General features: G+C 39.1%; 1 protein-coding gene across 1 annotated transcript in view; it reads left to right on the forward strand.

Moving 5' to 3' along the window:
• Positions 1-22,323, forward strand: part of PLCB1 (phospholipase C beta 1) — an 854,775-nt gene that overhangs the window by 547,068 nt on the left and 285,384 nt on the right. The window contains exon 4 of the mRNA XM_068987480.1: positions 10,918-11,055. Within this exon, the coding sequence (XP_068843581.1) occupies positions 10,918-11,055 (138 nt within the window). The remainder of the gene's footprint in view (positions 1-10,917; positions 11,056-22,323) is intronic.

Consider the following 22,323-nt stretch of genomic DNA (forward strand, 5'->3'; position numbering starts at 1 on the left):
CAAGTAAAGTGCAAAGAATTGGCTAATAATGTCCTGGGAATACTTAATTGCTTTTTTGTACAATTTTTGTAAAGTTTTGAGAGCATCAAACTCATTTAATTCTCTTTTCAATCCTGTTTAGAAATGTACTAACAATCTTGGTGATATCATAATGGCATGGAGATATTATTGACCTGCCTAGTATTACTGACTAGAAACATTCAAATAACTCTCAAGATAATTGTTTTCTCTTTGAAAGTTGTAGTCTTAGAGATGACAACTTTGGGCTTCAGGGAAAGTGTTGGATTATTTTGAAGTATAGATAGCAAAGAGCTTTAGAAAACATTTTATTACTTTCAAGGAGAAGCATGTACATAAAAAGGCATATTTAATATGGACTTGTTTAGATGCTATTAGTTATTTCTTGTAAAAGTAGTCATCAGACTTCCTCCAGACTTTGAATTATAAAGAGCTCTATAGCTCTATGTTCCTGAATGAATAATACATTATTGATCTTTATTCATTATGGAATATAGTTAATTTATCTAGAATAATGGAAAAGAAAAGAGATATGAATCAAACTAGGTTATAAATCTGAAAATTTGAAATATTTTTAGATTCTTTAATAGACACATATTCCATCTATTGGATTGGCCAAAAAGTTCATTTGCGTTTTTCTATAAGGTGCTATGGAAAAATCTAAGTAAACATTTTGGCCAACCCAATATATTTGGGTTCTAGATAAATTATCCAATTTACTTCAAACTCCTTCAGTTTCCTATAACAAATTGACAGGAAAATTTCTCTCCTATAAACTTCTATGCATGCATGCTAAGTCGCTTCAGGCATGTCTGACTCTGTGCTACCCCATGGACTGCAGCCCGCCAGGCTCCTCTGTCCATGAGATGCTCCAGGCAAGAATACTGGAGTGGGTTGCCATGCCCTCCTCCAGGGGATCTTCCCAACCCAGGGATCGAACCAGTGTCTTTATGTCTCCTGCACTAATGCCACCTGGAGAGCCCCTAAGCTTCCTATTGCTTTATAATTTTAATAAGGAGAGATAAGGAGATAAGCAGCTTACAGTCTTTTCACTGCTATTTTTCATGATACTTAAAATAAGTTTATTATGTCAGTCATCACAAGAAATATATAAATTATTTCTTTACATGTGACACAGTACAGTTGCAGATTTAATTTTGATCACCACACTAATACTTTAAGGTGAGTAGGCATCATTATTGAGTAAAAATTAAGCTGAAGCTCAGAAAAAATAAGTCAAAGCTGGTTATACATAGGAGTCAGAAATGTAATAGTTGTAGAAGTGTCTTTTAGCACTCTTTAAATTATGCTTCCTGTGGAAGAGCAAGTTAAGGAAAATATACAAGTTAAGTGTGTGTGTGTTTAAATATAGGTAGAAGCTGTAAATATATAAATGTAAATATAAATATATGTCCTTTTTGGTAAGTCACAAAGTAGGTATATATGTATATATATATATCCCATATATAGTAACATGTTCTGGTGCCCTTAAGAAATTAAATTATCCAGTAGATACCCCCATATTGTATTTCATTTTCAGGCTATTGATTTCTTTTTTAAGTATTGATTTCTTATTATGTGCTGCCCTGAGCACTTAACATATAGTTATTCATTTATCCCTCTAATGAAGAAACTGAATCACAGAAGGGTTAAGAAAACTCAAGAAGTTGCATTACGTTTAATTGACTCACCCAAAACTCAGTCAGTGAAACAGGATACAATTTCCATGGTCTCCCTCCAACTGTCAGAAGTCTTTAGCATCTATGCTAAGCACCCAGATTTTCCAGAAATGGCAAAGGGAGCATTGTTTGTATTTGTCATTAGTCCAGGGAATTGTTGGACCTTCTGTTTTTATATGCTTGATTTAAACGTACATTCTGAGGTTTCAGAAACCCCGTGGGTGCCCTCTAACTGTGTCAAATACCATATAAGGAGGCAGATCCCACAACAAAATAGGGGGAAAAAAAGTCTCACCAATAAAGTACTCATGGCCTAGAGACAACTTAGTAAACGTTATCTGCATTCTTTTAACAAACAGGCCTCATTATTCTAAAATTTAGGCACAGTGGTATTGAAACTTACCTAGAAGCAGCTCACACACACAAAGCTGTAATGCATATCACCTTTCTATGGTGGATTTTAAACAGGAAGGAAGATACCAGGGCTAATTGCCTGATTTGCACAGACCACTAGCCCTCCGGACATGTGGCTCTTCATGCATTGGAGTGAAAATGACTGTGCATATGAATTTAGCTGACAGTTAGGTTGTTGTTGCATATGTCAAAGAAAGCCATGGGGAGAGTTTGAGGAATGAATGACAAGCTATCTATACTTCAGAATTTTTCAGTTTGACAAATACTGACTAGATGAGGTGGAGGAAACTGACTACTTTTCCCACTGACTTTTCAAAAAAAAAAAAAACTGCTATATATTTCATGCGTTTGACATTCCATAAAGATGATTGACAGGGAAGCCTGGCATGCTGCAATTCATGGGGTCGCAAGGAGTCAGACACGACTGAGTGAGTGACTGAACTGAACTGAACTGAAAGATGATTGTGCTAATAATGATTGAACTTTGCTGTTTAGCTTCCATTCTTTCCGAGCAAGGCAAGAGGTGCCATATTTCTTTCCTATTTTAATTTCACATTTGGATTATTTTGTATTTTAAGGAGCTGCCTAAAATATCACTACGAAACATGACTTGAACAGATGCCAGTTTATTTAAGTTTGTTCTGCCATCTAAACTATTTGCTTGGTTTTTATATCATCAACTCCATCAAATCGTATTTATATTTCAACAGTTTGTTAGTTTTTAGCTCAACAAACTAATATCTGGCATCTTCAAGGCACTTTACTTTGGATGGATATGCATAGCCGGGCCAACTAAACTTTCTCTTTACCACTGAAAGATTTCTTTACTCGTACATGGAAGTCTCCCATATGCAGTGGAGATTGTATGCAACTTCATCACCACTATATCCAAACAAGCATAAGGATTCTTGCTATGATAATGCCTCTGTAAGATAAGAAGGTCGGTATCCGCTCTTTTTCTTTCTAGTATTTGCTGATAGTCACTTTCCTTTGCTATAGTCAGTCTATTCTCACCTAACTCTTCCTTCTATCTAAAAGAATAGCTGAAAATATTCAAGCTCCCCCATTGTCACTTACAGGAAAAAATGGATAAACAACATCCACCTTCCCTAGTGGCTCAGAGGTTAAAGCATCTGCCTCCAATGCGGGAGACCCGGGTTCAATCCCTGGGTTGGGAAGATCCCCTGGAGAAGGAAATGGTAACCCATTCCAGTATTCTTGCCTGGAGAATCCCATGGATGGAGACACCTAGTAGGCTACAGTCCACGGGGTCGCAAAGAGTCAGATACGACTGAGCGACTTCACCGTCACCTTTACCTTCATCTTCGCCTGGGCTTTCCAGGTGGTACTAGTGGTAAAGAATCCACCTGCCAATGCAGGAGACATAAGAGATGCAGATTCGATCCCCAGGTCAGGAAGATCCCCTGGAGGAGGGCATGGCAACCCACTCCAGTATTCTTGCCTGGAGAATCCTAGGGACAGAGGAGCCTGGGGGTCTACAGTCCATAAGGTTGCAGAGTCTACCACACTGAAGCAACTTGGCACGCACGCACAGCTCGAACATACTCCAAGTCTTCCCCTCTGTGGAGGGGGGTGTTCATGGCACTGCATTTTGGTGTTCAGTCCACACACATGGTTAGTGTTTATCCAAAAAGCCTTGCTGGCTGTGTGAGCTGCCTAAACTACTGGTACATCCTGAAGAAGAGAATGGTATTCCTCATGACATTTGTAAAAAAGAGAGCAAAACCTTACAGTGAAGAATAAGTACTGATTCCAAGGGGATTCATTCATCTATTTTTTTATTTTCCAAAAGTCAAAAATTAAATTCCTGACTTTGATGTAAAATCATCCTGGGCATAAGTTCATATCTTTCCTTCACAACAGATTTAAATAAAGCATAAACATACTAACATCACTTTAGTTTTAAAAACTAATCTCTCTTTCATTTCCAATTGCTGTGCTGAGTTTTAATAGACTTTTACACACCTGGCTTTTAAGTAAATGATGGATTAAAGTTACATCCATTTAACTGTAATTCAGGTTGAAAACCCTGTATTAAGTGATAGGAATGAAATTAGCCTAATATGCAAATTGCCTCCATAAGCCTAACATCCAGTCAAGATGTATTTTATGGGGGTAAAAAATGAGTGAGGTACGTTTTCTGCACCGAGTGTTTTCTTGTGTCAAAATGAAATCTAAAGGTATTGAAAAGACTTTTTATTTTGTGAATATCTGAACTACAAATAGTTTTTCTTTAAAAGTCATATAAATCAAAGAATGAACATTGAAACTTTTAAAAATCATCCTTTAGCTTGTGATGCTCTCTTTTATTAATTTCAACCATGTTGAATGATATAATTATAGTAACACACAGTATCTCAGGTGTAGACTAGTCTTGACTTTTTCAGTTGCCTTTTACCTGGAAGTGGGAATCATTAATCTGAGCAATTTAGCTTTCTTTGCAGTAGATCTGAAGTAATTTAATCATGAATCCTGATGATTGAGAGAAAATGAGTTTATTTGGTCAGTCTCTATTTTATAACTTTTATGGCAACAGAGATGATCCAGCACTTAACTTTAAAAGTACACTTAACTGCCAGGAGTCTTTGTTGGTCTGGCTAATTCCAGCTGTGGAGACGCATGGGGGCTGTTCTCTGGGGAGAGTAGGCCTGAGTGACAGATTCCTGAAACTAGAAATTCCAAATTCACCTCACCTGATTTTTTTCTGAGCTATACTCTTTCAGGCTCTGCAACAGAGAAATTTAATATTTTTATAGAGTTGTGGAGATAGCTTGTTTTTTTCTTTGTAAAAATTTCAAAGAATGTTTACCATTTCAGGAACCAAGAAATATGTTTGAATCTCGTAGTAACCCATGTAGGTAAATCCTTTTCTGAAAACTGGTCAGGAGATTCCACCAATGAGAAGCAAGATATAAATTTCCTTAGTAGAATAGGTTTTGGGGAGGGGTTTTATGCAAATTGTCTGTAGATTTTTGTTACTGTTACAGCATAGTTTTATTTTGTCTGTTTTTGAAATGCAGCGACTCATGTCCCCAGATCTGAAAAACAGTCCCCCAGAGATAACCACAGTTAAGACATGCTTATTTTATTTTTTGTTTGTTTTTATTTGTTTGTTGGCTGTACTATGCGGATCTTTGTTCCCATACCAGGGACTGAAACTGGCCGGGCAGTGAAAACACCAATTCTAGCCACCGGACTGCCAGGGAACCCCCTAGACATGTTTACTTTCAATCGCTTCCACTTACAAGTTTCTGCAAACACTGGGTACCTTTGCTCTTTATTCTTCTAGATAATTTCCCTCTTTTGCCTATTCTCCTAGGATTTCCTCTGTGGAAAACAATAGAGGGCAACTTTTGGTACTTGAAAGGATCAATATCTTTTTCGAGAATACCCTTCACATATCAATCTGCTCAGGAATGAAGAATGAGGCTTGAAGCCACCACGTCAGATTGGGCTGTTGTGTTCAAAATGAGAAAACTTAGAGTTTAGGGGAAAAGAAAAGTGAGGTCATGTCTTCAGGAAGGTATTTCTAATATAACCATGTTTGGTGTTGATAAAAATGATATAGATGAAGAAAAGGGTCCATTTTAAAGAGAAATAAAATGATTAAGGATGGAAAAGAAAGATACAGTTCAAAAATTGTGATCCATCACCAAGAAGGGGTATTAGAAAGAAAGTTGCTTCTTATATATTTAAATGATTTCTCTGTTTACTTTCAGGATGACATAACTCTAAACTAGTGTGGTTTCCCTTGAAAAAATAGCTCCAAAATGTCTTGCTTCTCCATGTCATGCTCAGTAATCTTTCTTTATTGTATAACTGTTAACTGGCTTCCCTGGTGGCTCAGCTGGTAAAGAATACACCTGCAATACAGGAGACCTGGGTTCTATCCCTGGGTTGGGAAGATTCCATGGACTGTATAGTCCATGGGGTTGCAAAAAGTCATACATGACTGAGCGACTTTCGCTTTCATCTCAGATACATAGAGATATAATAATAAATCCTCAAATAACTACCCCTCATATTCAATCATCACTGTCATTTGCTAGCCTGCATTATCCTCGTAATCCTAGATATCACTTCTAAATACATCATTATAAAATTTTAGTTACATAAAACCAATACCTTTTTAAAATATATGTGAACAGTCATTAGTGGGAAAACTTACGGAAATTCCACAGAGTCATCTTTCTTATAAATTCTGTACCTAACAGTATTGTTAGGGAGAGTGGGAATTCTAGAAGTCTTTTTCCAGAATTATTTTCTATTCTGGGCACATTCTCTGGATGCTTTCTACTTGCCTATTTCTCAAGGGAAATTCTGATGAATCCATGAATCAATCAACTATTGATTGATTTAGTCAATATTCAACTATTGATTCAATAAGTGGGCAAAAGTATTTTTAATGGACGTGTGAATCAGGCAGGAAAGTGTATAGAAGGAAGAGAAAATACTTGAGAGAGGAAAGAGCCAGAGGATGGATAACGGGGCTCTCACTGGAAGGAAGCAACAGTACAAAGGCAGAGCCCTTTCATTTCCCCAAATTGTCCATTCAGTGTAGAAATAAGGACATCAATGAACTCTACAATCACTGATTTTACACTAGAGACTTATAATTACAAGTTTCAGCTGGTTTCTGAGGATTATAATTTTCTTCAAGTACACACACACAAATTTAAGTACTGATCAATGTGCTTTCTCTCTGAACCTTGCCTCAGTGGTGTTCAAAACCTGGGATGCAGTTAATTGTTTCACAGAACAGCTGGTATCATTCTTTAATCAGCCTTCAGAAAAAGTTCATTCTTTCTGAACATTTTTCCTTAATCTTTCATTAATGGTAAAATGATTAAAAATTTCCCTTTTTGCTATGATTGTTTTGTTTAGTATTTTTTTTTACTGTATTCCCTTCCTTTTCTAGGTCATGCAAATTATGTTTTTGTGATAGCATTTGATCTTTCACAGAGACCTGATGTTCTTGATAAAATTATCAACGTGTTAGTCAAGTTGAAGTTTCTGTTATATTGAGTGCAGCTTTGAAATGGGATTTTCTCTCTTCATAACTTACCTGAAAGGGCTCCTCTTCATGCAGCCAAACAGAGGAGAAAGTTTATTAAGTAAAGGGAAAATTAATATCACCAAATAAAATAACTCAGCTGGAAAGATATCGCTTTCTTCTTTTTTGTTTGTTTGTTTTTCTAGTTCTCTATTTCTTTACAAGGGCCTGTGTATAAAAACCTCAGAAGGGAGATCAGAATAACCAGCCTAAGTCATTAAGCTGTGTTGGTCCAGCATGTAGCTAAATAAATAAGAATGTAAGTTATTCCTTGCTCAGAAGCTGGCTACAAATTTGCTAAGTGATTCATTTGAGGCTAATTTTCTGCATGACCCTCTCATTTTCTTCAGGACCTGTCTTATGAAAGGAAAATAAATTCAGCCAAACCAACAGAGCCTTATGGTAGATTTTATTATGAATTCAGAAACTTTGGAAACATCCTTTTCCCAGCAGGTCTAGGTCTCCAAAAAATACATGCTTCTGATGTCCTAAAGAACATCTTCTCTGCAAAGACTGCAGAATTTCTGTATCTCCAAATCCCAGTATTTGTGAGGCTAGAATAGAGATACCAAGGGAACATTTCATGCAAAGATGGGCACAATAAAGGACAGAAATGATATGGACCTAACAGAAGCAGAAGATATTAAGAAGGGGTGGCAAGAATACACAGAAGAACTATACAGAAAAGATCTTAATGACCAATATAGGTGGTCTGATCACTCACCTAGAGCCAGACATCCTAGAGTGCGAAGTCAAATGGACCTTAGGAAGCATCACTAAGACCAAAGCCAGTGGAGGTGATGAAATTCCAGCTGAGCTATTTCAAATCCTAAAAGATGATACTATTAAACTGCTGCACTCAGTATGCCAGCAAATTTGGAAAACTCAGCAGGGGCCACAGGACTAGAAAATGTCAGGTTTCATTTCAACTCCAAAGAAGGGCAATGCCAAAAAATGCTCAAACTGCCACACAATTACATTCATCTCACGTGCTAGCAAAGTAATGCTCAAAATTCTCTAAGATAAGCTTCAACAGTATGTAAGTCAAGAATGTCGAGTTGTTTGAGCTGGATTTAGAAAAAGCAGAGGAACCAGAGATCAAATTGCCAACATCCGTTGGATCATCAAAGAAGCAATAGAATTCCAGAAAAAACATCTACTTCTGCTTCACTGACTATATACTAAAGACTTTGACTACATGGATCACAGCAAGCTGTGAACAATTCTTAAAGAGTTGGGAATACCAGACCACCTCACCTGCCTCCTGAGAAACCTGTATGCAGGTCATGAAGCAACAGTTAGAACTGGACATGGAACAATGAACTGGTTCCAAGTTAGGAAAGGAGTACGTCAAGGCTGTATATTGTCACCCTGCTTTTTTAATATTCAGAGTACATCATGCAAAATGCCGGGCTGTATATGTACAAGCTGGAATCGAGATTGCCAAGGGAAATATCACTAATCTCAGATATGCAGATGATACTACCCTTTTGACAGAAAGCAAAGAGGAACTAAAGAGCCTCTTGATGAAAGTGAAAGAGAATAGTGAAAAAGCTGGCTTAAAACTCAACATTCAGAAAACTAAGACCATGGCATCCAATCCCATCACTTCATGCCAAATAGATGGGGAAACAATGGAAACTGTGACAGACTATATTTTCGGGCTCCAATATCACTGCAAATGGTGACTGAAGCCATGAAATCAAAAGACAGTTGCTCCTTGGAAGAAAAGCTGTAACAAACCTAAAGAGAGTACTAAAAAGCAGAGACATTACTTTGCCAACAAAGGTCCATCTAGTCAAAGCTACGGCTTATGGAAGTGAGAGTTGGACCATCAAGTAGCCTGAGAACCGAAGAATTGATGCTTTTGAACTGTGGTGTTGGAGAAGACACTAGAAAGTCCCTTGGACTGCAAAGATATCAAACCAGTCCATCCTACAAGAAATCAGTCCTGAATATTCATTGGAAGGACTGATGCTGAAGATGAAGCTCCAAAACATTGGTCACCTGATGCGAAAAACTGACTCATTTGAAAAGACCTTGATGCTGGGAAAGATGGAAGGCAGGAGGAGAAGGAGATAACAGAGGATGAGATGGTTGTCTGATATCACCAACTCAATGGACATGAGTTTGAGCAAGCTCCAGGAGATGGGAAAGGACAGGGAAGTCATGCTGCAGTCCATGGGGTCACAAAAAGTCAGGCAAGACTGAGCAGCTGAACAGCAATGATTGCCTGTGTTCGCAACCTCGCTTTCACCATTGCTGAATGCTGGAGGCGGCCAGCGCTGTGCCCTCAGATAGCTTCCTATCCCCCCAGATGGCAGTGCTGTGCTCTGATTCTGCCAGAACCACCTTTTTCATGTAAAATGTGTTCATGAGGAGAAGGATGGGATTTTCGCATTGCAATTCATGGGTTGATTGGAGGAAATAGATGTGTTACTAAATGACAGTATGATCTTGACTGCAGACGTCTTTCTTCCAGTTCTATTGAGATATAACTGACATAACCTTGTGGAAGCTTAGGTGCACAGCATGTTGGTTTGTTACACTTATATATTGCAAAACGGTTACCAGCAGAGTGTTTCTAACACCTCCATCACCTCACATAATTATCACTTCTTTTCTTCTGGTAAGAGCATTTAAGATCTACTCCCCTCCTATTTTTCAAGTATGTAATACAACATTATCAATATCAACTATAATCACATGCTGGACAATAGATGTTCACACCTTATATCCAGAAATTTGTACCCTTTGACCAACATCTTCCCATTTTTTCCCATCCTCCAGTTCCTGGTAACTACCACTCTATAGTCTCTGTTACTATGATTTCAGAACTTTTAGATTACAGGTAAATGATATCATGCGGTATTTGTCTTTCTCTTTCTGACTTCTTTCACTTACCATGATACCATGAGGATCATAAATCTTGATCCAGAAATACTTTCTCCACAACCTTTGGGCAAGCTATTTCACCTCTCTGGACTTTTCTGGGGTGAGAGACTTCAAGTCATACCAATTTCTGTTAAGAATAAAAGGCAACTTTGTCCTGAGATTATCATTCTAAGTGAAGTAAGCCACACAGAGAAAGACAAATATCATATGATATTGCTTATATCTGGAATCTAAAAATATGATACAAATGAACTTATTTACAACACAGTCGCAGAAAACAAACCTGGTTACCAAAGAAGAAAGGAGGGAGGAAGGATAAATTGGGAGCTTGGGATTAACATATACACACTAGATATTCTGTAATAATCTATGAGGGGAAAAAAATCTGGAAAAGAATATATACATATGAAAAGTGAAAGTGTTAGTCACTCAGTCATATCTGACTGTTTGCAATCCATGGACTGTAGCCCATCAGGCTCCTCTGTCCATGGAATTTTCCAGGAAAGAATACTGGAGTGGGTAGCCATTTCCTTCTTCAAGGGATCTTCCTGACCTGGGGAATGAACTTGGGTCTTCTGCATTGCAGGCAGATTCTTTACTGTCTGAGCCACCAGGGAAGCTTTATATATATATAAACCAAATCACTTTACTATACACCTGAAACTAACACAACATTGTCAATCAACTATACTTCAATAAAAATTTTAAAATTAAAAAAAAATCAAAGAATAAAAGGAAACTTTGTTTTGGTCATTCTAGCTCTAATTCTTTTGAAATTATGCTGCCATGTTGGGATCTCTAGCTGACTAATTTTTTCAATCTTTGTTTATTATCCAGGACCCTAAATTACGTGAACTTCTGGATGTGGGGAACATTGGGCGCCTGGAACATCGCATGATAACAGTGGTGTATGGGCCTGACTTAGTGAACATCTCCCACTTGAACCTCGTGGCTTTCCAAGAAGAAGTGGCCAAGGTATGGTGGTCTGAAACCTTTGAAGCTGATCACCTCAATCTGAATTCGTATTATATTATCCTGATTCCTTTGAAAGACTTTGAGTTTTCATCATATTTATCTTGTGTTAAAATTCCATCTAAAAATCAACTCGTTGCCAATTAGAAGTGTGATTCAAATGCTTTCAAATCATGGTGTTAACTTAAAATTATGGATTTTTTTCCTTAGAAATTAAGCATTTGATATCATTTCTTTTCAAAAGAAAATACAGATGAAACCACATTCCATTTCATCTAAACATCTTATCCCAACTCATTTTCTCTTAGCCTTACCATCTTCTTTCCATCTGTCTCCTCAAAGGCAGACATTTTCAATACCTATTCAATTTCTTTTACAATGGACAGCACCTAATCTATGATTATATACATAATAACTGCTCAATTAATATGAGAAAGATGAAAAATTCTTAAAAATTTAAATAAAAATTTTAAATAATAAAAAATATTTATTCAGCCATGTACTAGAAAGATGAATTAGATAAGGATTCTTCATTAAAGAGTTGCTTATTTACTAAGATAGTGGGCCTTTTAGACGAATACAGAAATAATCAGAAGAAAGGCAGGATATATCAAACAAGAAGCTACAAACTTCTGGGCAACTTGGACTCTAAAACTGTTCAATTGCTATTAAAAGAGCTTGAAATGAACATATTGAAAGGGAAGGTTTCTTTTTCCATGATTATAGTTTGTAAGACACTAATCATGGTCCTGGGGCTTTCAGCTGCTAAAAAATCTGCCTGCAGTACAGGAGACCCCAGATTGATTCCTGGGTTGGGAAGATCCACTGGGAAGGCATAGGCTGTCCACTCCAGTATTCTTGGGCTTCCTTTGTGGCTCCGCTGATAAAGAATCCACCTGCAATGCAGGACACGTGGGTTCAATCCCTGGGTTGGGAAGATCCCCCGGAGAAGGGAAAGGCTACCCACTCCAGTGTTCTGGCCTGGAGAATTCCATGGACCATATATAGTCCATGGGGTCACAAAGAGTTGGACATGACTGAGCGACTTTCACTTTCAGTGTTGATCCTGACCCTACATACAGTTTCTTTCAAGAGGGGACATGGCTGTAACTATGGCTGATTATTGTTGATGTTTGACAGAAAATAACAAAACTGTGCAAAGCAATTATCTTTCAATTATAAAATAAATGAAGTGGCAAAAAAAGTATATGAATCTAAGTAAAAGTTGAAGTCTGCATGTCATATCTGTGGCCTTATATATCTTCTCACATCGTGGATGACAACTATGGGGTCATGTCAGGCCAGTGTTCATTGTCTGAGCATTACGATCTATAATTTTTTGACCTTCAGTGCTCTGGCATTTTTCTGAGCTACATACACCAAATAATATGTCCTGACCTCTAATTTATTAGTGATTATTTGTTGTTGTTCAGTCACTCAGTCATGTCCTACTCTTTGCAACCTCAACCCCGTGGACTGCAGCATGCCAGGCTTCCCTGTCCTTCACCATCTCCCAGAGTTTGCTCAGGCTAATGTCCACTGAGTCGGTGATGCCATCCAACCATCTCATCCTTGTCATCCTCTTCTTCTCTGCCTTCAATCTTTCTCAGCATCAGGGTCTTTTCTAATGAGTCAGCTCTTCGCATCAGGTGGCCAAAGTATTGGAGCTTCAGTTTCAATATCAGTCCTTCCAATGAATATTCAGAGTTGATTTCCTTTAGGTTTGATTGGTTTGACCGCCTTGCAGTACAAGGGATTCTCAAGAGTCTCTTCCAACACCACAGTTCTAAAGCATCAATTAGTGATTATGGTAGAGATTTATTTCCAAAAGTTGCATAATAGCAACTTCAATTCTTACAATGGAATGAATAAAATACTATCTAGTTTTGATACTCTGAAGTCTTGAGAAGCTATTTTTTAAGGCTGTTTTAAAAACTCAATCTATTTTATATCTTCAAGAACTAAGTCACCCGTTTACGTCCGTGGTATAATTTGTGCTTAGAGAGACTTCAGTTCAGTGAAACACTGTCTGTGTGGCCACATTGTACTTGCTTTGCAATCATTCTTATTCTGGTACCAGCTGGTAATCTGTTGAGTGTATACGCTTCACTTCTCAGTATAAGTATGTATGATTGGATGGGTGAATGAACATAGATAAATAAATACTAAATATTTCTACAGTAATTTTAAAATATCACTGCTAGAATACAATCATATTCAGCTCTTAGTAAAATTACCAGTTTATAATATTCATTAACTCTCAATCAGAAGGATTTACTAAATGAGAGTAACGTACAGGGAGGCTTTTACTATGAGTGAATATAGATATCACATTACAAACCAATCTGCATATTTTATGTCACAATAAACCTTTGTGCACTTATGTTCTAAACATTTTAATTTTCTCCTCTCTGTGGTCTTCTGCTCGTTAATTTCCTTTAGAGATTGTGATTAGCAAGCCCTGTAGTATTCCCTGTCAGAACTGCATCTATAGACATTTTTCCAGCAGCTACTTGCCTGGTATAATTAATGAAGCTACAAAATATGTTTTGCCTTCCCTGACTGTGATATTCTGTAGGGTATTTTTCCCCCATTGAAATTGCTCATCCAGAAGGTTTAAATTTGCAAAGACCATGTGCTCTGAAAACTTAATTTCCACCCTTCTAATTGTCAGTACTGTCTCATAACATCACACCTTCTATTTAGTCTTGGGAGCCAACATACATAGTACCTTGTGTAGTGGCCACACTGAAGGAGACAGTTTACCTCATTGTGTAGAATGCCCAACAGGAACCCGAGCTTCTCCAAAAGTCAAATGTCTCCAGAAGAAATTGTTGACAAAGGGATTCGGACTCATTCATTCATTCAACACACGTTTGACAGGTGCCTTCTCTGTGCCAGTGTCAGGGACACAGCATTCTGTAGAAAATAGAGAAATCATGATGATGAATCTGACTGATTGTGGGTCAGATGGAGGCCTGTGTGTGGGGATAAAGCAGAAGAAGAGTGTGTGATGGTGGAGGAAGGGGATTATTTCTTGATGGAGTGCTCAGAGAAGGCAAAAACCTGAAGGAAGTTGCTCAATGGCAACAGTGTCATCAATTTCTGAGAGATCTGTTCAGTTAATTAATTTTTTTGTCAGAACCAGGACTTCAACTTTCCTAAATATATTTTTCCAGGTTTTCATGCTTTCTTTCTTACATAAATCACTTGGGATTGAATTTTTTATTTATTCTTTTAGACAAGTGACTCCTTTCAAAGATGGATTGGGGAGAAAACTGTGTCTTTCAATTTTTTCCTCTGTGGTTGGACTACAAAAGTGTTATCTTTTGTAGTTAAACAACAGTATTCCTCTTGATAAGTGAAAGTGAAGTCACTCAGTCGTGTCCGACTCTTTGCGACCCCGTGGACTGTAGCCCACCAGGCTCCTCTGTCCATGGGATTCTCCAGGCAAGAATACTGGAGTGGGTTGCCAACAATTTGCCAACCCTGTGTGTCCTAAGGATCAGATCTCTCTGCTCCCTCAAGGGATACCTCCCTTTAACAGACCTGGAAAATAGGGGGTTTGTTTCACATCTGTCCGCTGAGTCTCTTCTTCCTGCATCTCCTACTGCCTTGAGGACCAATGAGCACATCCGTGTTTGTTGTCCCTGACTTCAGCATCCCTCTCTGGGATGCCGTGATTCCTCCTCAGAGCTACAGAGAGATGCAGGGTATCATCATCCTTCCCTTTACCCTCCACTGTTAACTCCCAACAGTCCCCCACACACTCCACACACAGGTATTAATACAGGACTCCTGGCAGAGTTGGAGGTACCAGCAAAGGAAACTAGCAAAGGCAATAGAAGTTGATTTCTTATTTTGTGGTGTAGGCTTTTGAAGGACTCTGGCTTTTATTTTAAGGGATATAGAAGCCACTGGAGGGTTTGGAGCAGGTGATAGACATGGTCTGACAACTCTTCAGTCAGTGATTGACGGCAAGGGAAGAGGCAACAATGGAAGGAGGAAGATCAGTTAAGAAGCTATAGAAATATTTTAATTAGATTGTTAGTGTCGTGAAGGAAAAGGGAGCTTGTAGAGATAAGATAATAGATAATAAGATAATAGCTTGTAGATAACCTGATTATCTATATCTGCATCTACTTAAGTGTATCATGAGCCATTGTGATTGTATGTTGCATGTAAGAGAAAGAGAAGAATCAAGATGGATGTTAGACTTTTGACCCAACAGACAGAAAGGATGGAAGTACCATGTACTCCATAGGGAGAATTTAAAGTAGAGCACATTTGGTGGTGTACAGCAAGGGTTCAGCTTTGATTATGTTTGGTTTGAGATTATTATTAGATACCCAAGCAGATATGTTGAGTAGGCAGTTAAATATATGAGCCTGGCATTGAATGCATCAATTTGGAAGTCATCAGATTATAGATAGTATTTAATGAGCCAGGATGAGATCATCCAGGAAGCAACTGTAGATGGAGAAAATTTTCAAGGCCTGAGTCACTGATACTCCAACTTGAAAAGATTGAGGGGATAAGAGAGAATCAGAAGAAGCAGTCTAACAAGGAGTGGTCAGTGGCCTGGCAGTGAGGCAAGTCTGTGAGTTTGGAAATCAGGGGAAGACAGCATTTCAAGAAGAGAGTGATCAACAGGGCCGGCTGTTGCTTTCACGTCAAGTAAGATGAAGGCTGACAACTGACTGTCAGATTCAAGGGTATGGAGGTCACTGGTGACCTTGATTAGAGCAACTTGGTGGAATAATGGAATCAAAAGTCTATTGGAGTGGGCTATGCAGAAGGAAATGGCAACCCACTCCAATATTCTTGCCTAGAAAACCCCGTGGACAGAGGAGCCCGGTGGGCTGCTGTCCATAGGGTCGCACAGAGTCGGAAACGACTGAAGCGACTTAGCATGCATGCATGCCTTGGAGAAGGAAATGGCAACCCACTCCAGTAATCTTGCCTGGAGAATCCCAGGGATGGAGGGGCCTGGTGGGCTGCCATCTATGGGGTCGCACAGAGTTGGACACGACTGAAGCGACTTGGCAGCAGCAGCAGCAGCTCAGGAATCAGTGGAGAGAAATGAAGAAGACAAAAGAGATTGTTCTTGTGCTAAGTTTTGATGTAAAAGGCAGGGAAAGGATGAGAAGATTGCTGAAAGAGGGAAGCAAGATCAAGAGATAGTTTTAAGATGGGAGAAACCACAACATGCATGTATGCTGGTGGCAATGATCCTGTGGAGGGTAAAGAATATAAGAGAGCTGGAGAACTGCTGGAGCGTGTCCTTAAGTAGGCAAGCATGGCGGGATCTAGTATAGGATTCAGGAAAGTATAGCCTGAGGTCAAGCCTGACCTATCACTTCTTTTTATATAGTTTTATTGAAACACAACAAACCCATTTATTTACATATTGTTTATGGCTGCTTTCTCTAGGCATAGTTGAGTCATTATGACATAAACCATATAGAGTACAAAGCCTAAAATATTTACTCTCTGGTCCTTTGTTTAAAAAAAAAATTGTGGAATCTTAGTTCACAAATAGAGGGACTGGGCTCAGACAGGAAAAGAGGAGGAAAAGTGGAGTCCATCAGTAGAGATGCTGGTAGGTGGTCCATGATAGAGGTTTCCTGGTTGCCTCTGTTTTCTCGGTGACAGAGGGGATAGAAGTCAGTAGCTAAGCATAAGTAAGTTTCCTAAGTAACTTTTAAATCCTCAAGACTTTTTCTGCACCAGTCGGTGAATTTCTTTAAAGAGCTGGCTAGTGAGGACTTTGCTAGTGGTCCAGTGGTTAAGACTCCATGCTTCGAGTGCAGGGGATCTGGGTTGAATCCATGGTCAGAGAACTAAGATCTCACATCCTGCAGAGTAATTAAGCCCACGGGTCACAACTACTGAGCCTGCACGTGGCAACTAGAGAAGCCAGGTGCTGCAATGAAGACCCAGTGTAGCCAAAATAAATAATTGAAAGAAAATTATATATAAAAAAGATCTTACTGATAAGGTTAACATGGACTGCAAAAGACAGATCATTTACATCAACCCAAAAATCTATATCATGTGAACAAGTTAATCATTTATCAGGTCCATGCAAATTTTTCCATTGGTCAAAGAGTCTGAAGATAAAATAATTTTCTTCTTCCTGCCCAGTGTTAGTGCCTCTTTCTAATATTCTGCTTTCCTTTGAGGTGGGAGGTGACGCAGAGGCATCTAATTCTGCTACTTCTTCCTGTGGTCATGCAGCCTAAACACCATTGTGTGGGTTGGAAAACAGATTGCTCTGAACCAGGGGCAGGATTCACAGGATTGCAATATGTTGGTGTTTACTATCAAGTCTCAAGGATCCAGTGGGAAACCTCTCTTCATCAAAAAATTTCAATAAGAAATGGAATCTGTCTCATGATTAGTGAAGAAGAATCTGTGTGCAAAGGCAGCAGAAGTGAAGCCTTCCCTATTTGGATTAAGAAATCTAAAATTATTTTCTGCATGTCTTCCTCTGGGTTCAGGTCCCTTTCCATGGCTGGGTCCCTGGACACTCATCCACCTGCCCAGTTCCTATCCGAGATCCTTGTTCAGTGCATTATAATAGCGAGATAGCCCATCAGCCCAAGAGACAGGATTCAGCTTTGCCATGAATACTGGAGTGGGTAACCATTCCCTTCTCCAGGGGATTTTTCTCAACCCAGTGATCAAACCTGGGTCTCCTGCATTACAGGCAGATTCTTTACCATCTGAGCCACCAGGGAAGCCCAAAGCTTAGATGGATATTGCCAATTTTCCAAACTGTTTGAGTCAGTTTTTTAAATGTTAACTCCCTTGTGCAAAAAATAAAAAAGTTTAATAGAGAATCTCTGTTAAATTGTTAGCTATTGAAGTAGCTGTCACAAAATAAATGAGCTCTCCAAAAAAATGTTTTATATACTGACATCAGCCTTCAGGGTATATTTTAGAATTTGGGGGTAACATCTGTTACTTCAGCAGGTATGAATATCATAGAGAGTCTAGTTCAGTCATTTGGGAAGTGTCATCTGGAAGCTTGCCTTAACTTCATCCATACCGGTTGGTTCAGTTCAGTTCAGTTCAGTTCAGTCGCTCAGTCGTGTCCGACTCTTTGCAACCCCATGAATCGCAGCATGCCAGGCCTACCTGTGCATCACCATCTCCCGGAGTTCACTCAGACTCACGTCAGTCGAGTCGTTGATGCTATCCAGCCATCTCATCCTCTATCGTCCCCTTTTCCTCCTGCTCCCAATCCCTCCCAGCATCAGAGTTTTTTCCAGTGAGTCAACTCTTCGCATGAGGTGGCCAAAGTAATGGAGTTTCAGCTTTAGCATCATTCCTTCCAAAGAACACCCAGGGCTGATCTCCTCTGGAATGGACTGGTTGGATCTCCTTGCAGTCCAAGGGACTCTCAAGAGTCTTCTCCAACACCACAGTTCAAAAGCATCAATTCTTTGGTGCTCGGCTTTCTTCACAGTCCAACTCTCACATCCGTACATGAACACTGGAAAAACCATAGCCTTGACTAGATGGACCTTTGTTGGCAAAGTAATGTCTCTGCTTTTCAATGTGCTGTCTAGGTTGGTCATAACTTTTCTTCCGAGGAGTAAGTGTCTTTTAATTTCATGGCTGCAGTCACCATCTGCAGTAATTTTGGAGCCCCCAAAAAAATAAAGTCTGACACTGTTTCCACTGTTTACCCTCTGTCCAAATATGTTGCAAGCTCTCTGAATTTCCTGATTAGCTCCCACCTCTCTTTCCTCATCCTGCTCCCCTCTCCCATCGTGTTCAAATCCATGACAGGTCTTCTCTGTAACTACCTTCTACCTCCTTTCCTAGAATTCTCTCCTTTTTCTCCAACTCTGTGTGTCTATCTGCTAGCAATGATCCTTAAAAAGCCTCAAACCTGATCAGACTTCAAATCATTTCTGTGGCATTATTACCTACAAAATGAAGTCTTCTGTCTATTTAATTGTCATTCATTTAGTGAGTAAATATTCTTTGAAGGCCTAGTATGTGCCAAGCACTAGGGAGTTACCAGTGGTGAAAACAAACATAGCCTGTGCTCTTAGGAGCTTCTGAATCACCACCTGGACCCCAGCACCATTCCACCTTAGCAATTCCTAACCACTTGCGATTCCTCCTGCCTTCATAACCTGAGTGCCTTCAGACTTACATGCTTTCCTGGATGTCCTTTCTCCACTCTGTCCATCAGCAGAATTTCCAAGCCTCCTTTAGGGACTCACCGTATATACAGCTCACCTGTCTCCCCTCTGTCCCATGATTTCGGTGAATAACTGACAGTTTCTTCCTTTTCTTTGATCATCCAGGTCTATTTTCTATTGCATTTATCAACTGTAATTATCTGTCACTATGTCTGACACCCTATCCTGGATTTGTGAGCTTCTCAAAGTCAGAAAATACAGTTTAGTCATTTGTGTTCCCAAGATCTATCTTAGTCTCAACTGATAATAGGTACCCGATAAATGTGTCTTCTGCAGGGGCAGAGGAGGGTGTTTAAAAAAGGAAAGAAGAAAGGAAAACAGGAGAGTTCAGGAATGGAAGGACCAAGAAAGGAAGAGAAAAGCTCATGGGTCCTTGAAAACAGTTAATAGCTCATGGAATATTATAGCGCTCCAGAGACTTTGAACATCATGTGCTCTAATCCCCTTATTTTTGAGTTGAAAATATTGAGGCCCTTGAACTAGTTCCAGATTTCTTGCTCTGAACACGGGCCTTTTCCAGGGTCTGCCAGGATGCCCAGTGGCTTCCACCTTCTTCGTCCTTCCAAGCACAACTCAGAGTCACTGTTATTGTCCCCCTCCTCCTCTGCCCGTCAGTTACCACATTTTTCTGAAGAAAAGGAAAAATATCTTCAACTGGCCAAATAAGTTGAGATGGTTCAGGGAAAGGAATAAGAGATTGTGCCACAAAAGGGGCGGTTTTTAAGAAAAAGAAATTATAGGCTACTAAATGAAATAGAAAAGAGAGAGAGGGACTAGCGAATGGTCCTGCCTCAGTCCTCTGACCATCCTGATATAGAACGTGATTCCTCAAAAACTTTCCACTTTTCTTAGACTTCCCTCCAAATTAATAGTATAGATATTTAAAAATAACCTCAAGAGACATGAAGTTCATATTTTTTTTTTAATTCTGGGGACATGTATGTTGAGATAGAATTTTCTAACACTAACAGATTTTGTACACAATGAAGTCTATCTCACTTTCTTTTTGAATTTAGCACCAACTTATGGTGGATGAGCAGTGGCTATAAGTTTGACTTTTTAAACAAAAAATGATGAAGAAAAAGAGAATAAGGTGCCATATATTCTTTTCAGCAATATACTTTGGAACATAATGGAAAACTGTGCTGATCTCCTTGGAGGTAGAATATACATGCCAAAAATATTACTGTATTGAATATATATTGCTTTTTACACATGTGAAAAGTTAGCCCTCTGGGTTATTGTGTTTCATAAGATCTTCATTCACTGGCATTCTCACCTTCTCATATTAATAAGACATACCTATGTCATCTCAGGTTATTCCTCCATCCAGTCATAAATAAGGCCCAGGTTCTTACCAGGTCCATATATTGCTCTGTTAGTGTTACAGTTTGATAGTCATGGGTGTTCTTTTTTGGAAAATGAGATCCACCCCACATTCTGCACTTGAATTTTGGATGATTATGGGGCAGATAAAAGATATATATTTTAAACTTCTAAATTGTGAAAATGTCACCTGTTTGGAACACACATATAAAGGTTTAAAAGTTCAAAGTCACCTCCTCCCCCAAAAAACATTCATTTTAAAAAAAGGAGGGAGAAAAAAAGGCAATTCAGAAATTAATCTCTTCTTACATCCAGATAAGAACAACCAATTGCTATCCTGTTGACTGTGGCAGAAATCATACCTACCCACCTTCCCCAAGTGGCTTTCCTGATTCCTTAAAGGAGAGCTTCTTTTGAGCCAGGGAGGGTTCAAGGGTGCCACAAAGAGAAATCAATGCCCAACTTAAGGGAGGATATATATTCCAAGACTCAGAAATAATCATGCTTTCAGACTGTGGGCTACTGCGTGCAAGTCTGCTTTTCCCCAGGAAAAATTTAGAAACTGATTAAGCAGCAGCATCTTCCCTTTCTTTCCAGTCACCCAATAACACAGAAATACGCTGCCTCCTCATTCCTCTGCCTCTCTGGAAGCTGAAAAAGCCCTAATTGTATTTCCTGTGTATCTAGCCTTAAAGAAGGCACAAAAATACTTTTTAAAAAGGTGTAATTTTTGGAAAGGAGGAAGAAATCTAAGAAAATTTGGCTTCCATGCTTAATTACTGTGGAAAAATACCTGACACCCTTTGAAAGTGGCAGGTTGATCTGTTTCATCTACTGCCTTAATTATCAGTTGTTATGTTTCCAATGCATCAAAATGCTCCCAAGGAATAAGCTGCCCTTAAGGATAGTTTTTTTAATTACATATTAATGTATTGGCTATATAATAATAATCATTCACTCATTCACTTAACAGATACTTCATTGCCTACTGTGTACCAGCCACAGTTTTGAATGCTGGGGATAAAATAAACAGACAAAAATGATTGTCTTCATGAAGCTTACTTAATGGTGGGGGAAGGGTGATGATAAACAAAATAAATAAGATGGTAATAGGAGCTAGGAAGGAATAAAGCAGAGAATGGAGATAGGAAGCATTTGGGGGGATACATATTCCAGTTTTAAATCAGTTGGTCAGATACAGTCACACTAAGATATGGTGGTCTATGAGGGAGACCTTGCAGATGGTGGAGTGTGTCAAGGGGTCATCACAGCGGAGAGTGGTGCTGAGGCAGGTGTGACCTGGCACACTGGTGGAGGGAGCGATGAGCAGGGAGAGAGCAGAGAGGGAGGCTGGGTGTGTCGGCAAGTGACCCAGTTAGCGGTAGGTGGCCACTGTGAGATGATTTTACTCTCAGTGACACAAGTATTACATTGTTTTGAGCAAGTGATGGATTTGGGCTGACTTATTCTGACAGGATTGTTCTAGTTCCTCTGTTGAAAAGCTGTAAGTACGGGTATAGAAACAGAGATAGGCAGAGCAGAGGGCCTGGAATAGAGGTGGTGAGAGATGGCTAGGTTCCTGATACATTTTGAATGTGAAGCCAAAAGATTTACTGAATGAACCAGATACATGACATGAGGGAGAGAGCTAAGGATGATCTCAGAGGTTCTTTTAATTTAATTTACTGAAGTAAAGAACCAGACATTCCTATCTGGGAAGATC

Source organism: Capricornis sumatraensis, chromosome 15 (genome assembly GCF_032405125.1).
Source record: "Capricornis sumatraensis isolate serow.1 chromosome 15, serow.2, whole genome shotgun sequence".
NCBI classification, from domain to species: Eukaryota; Metazoa; Chordata; class Mammalia; order Artiodactyla; family Bovidae; genus Capricornis; species Capricornis sumatraensis.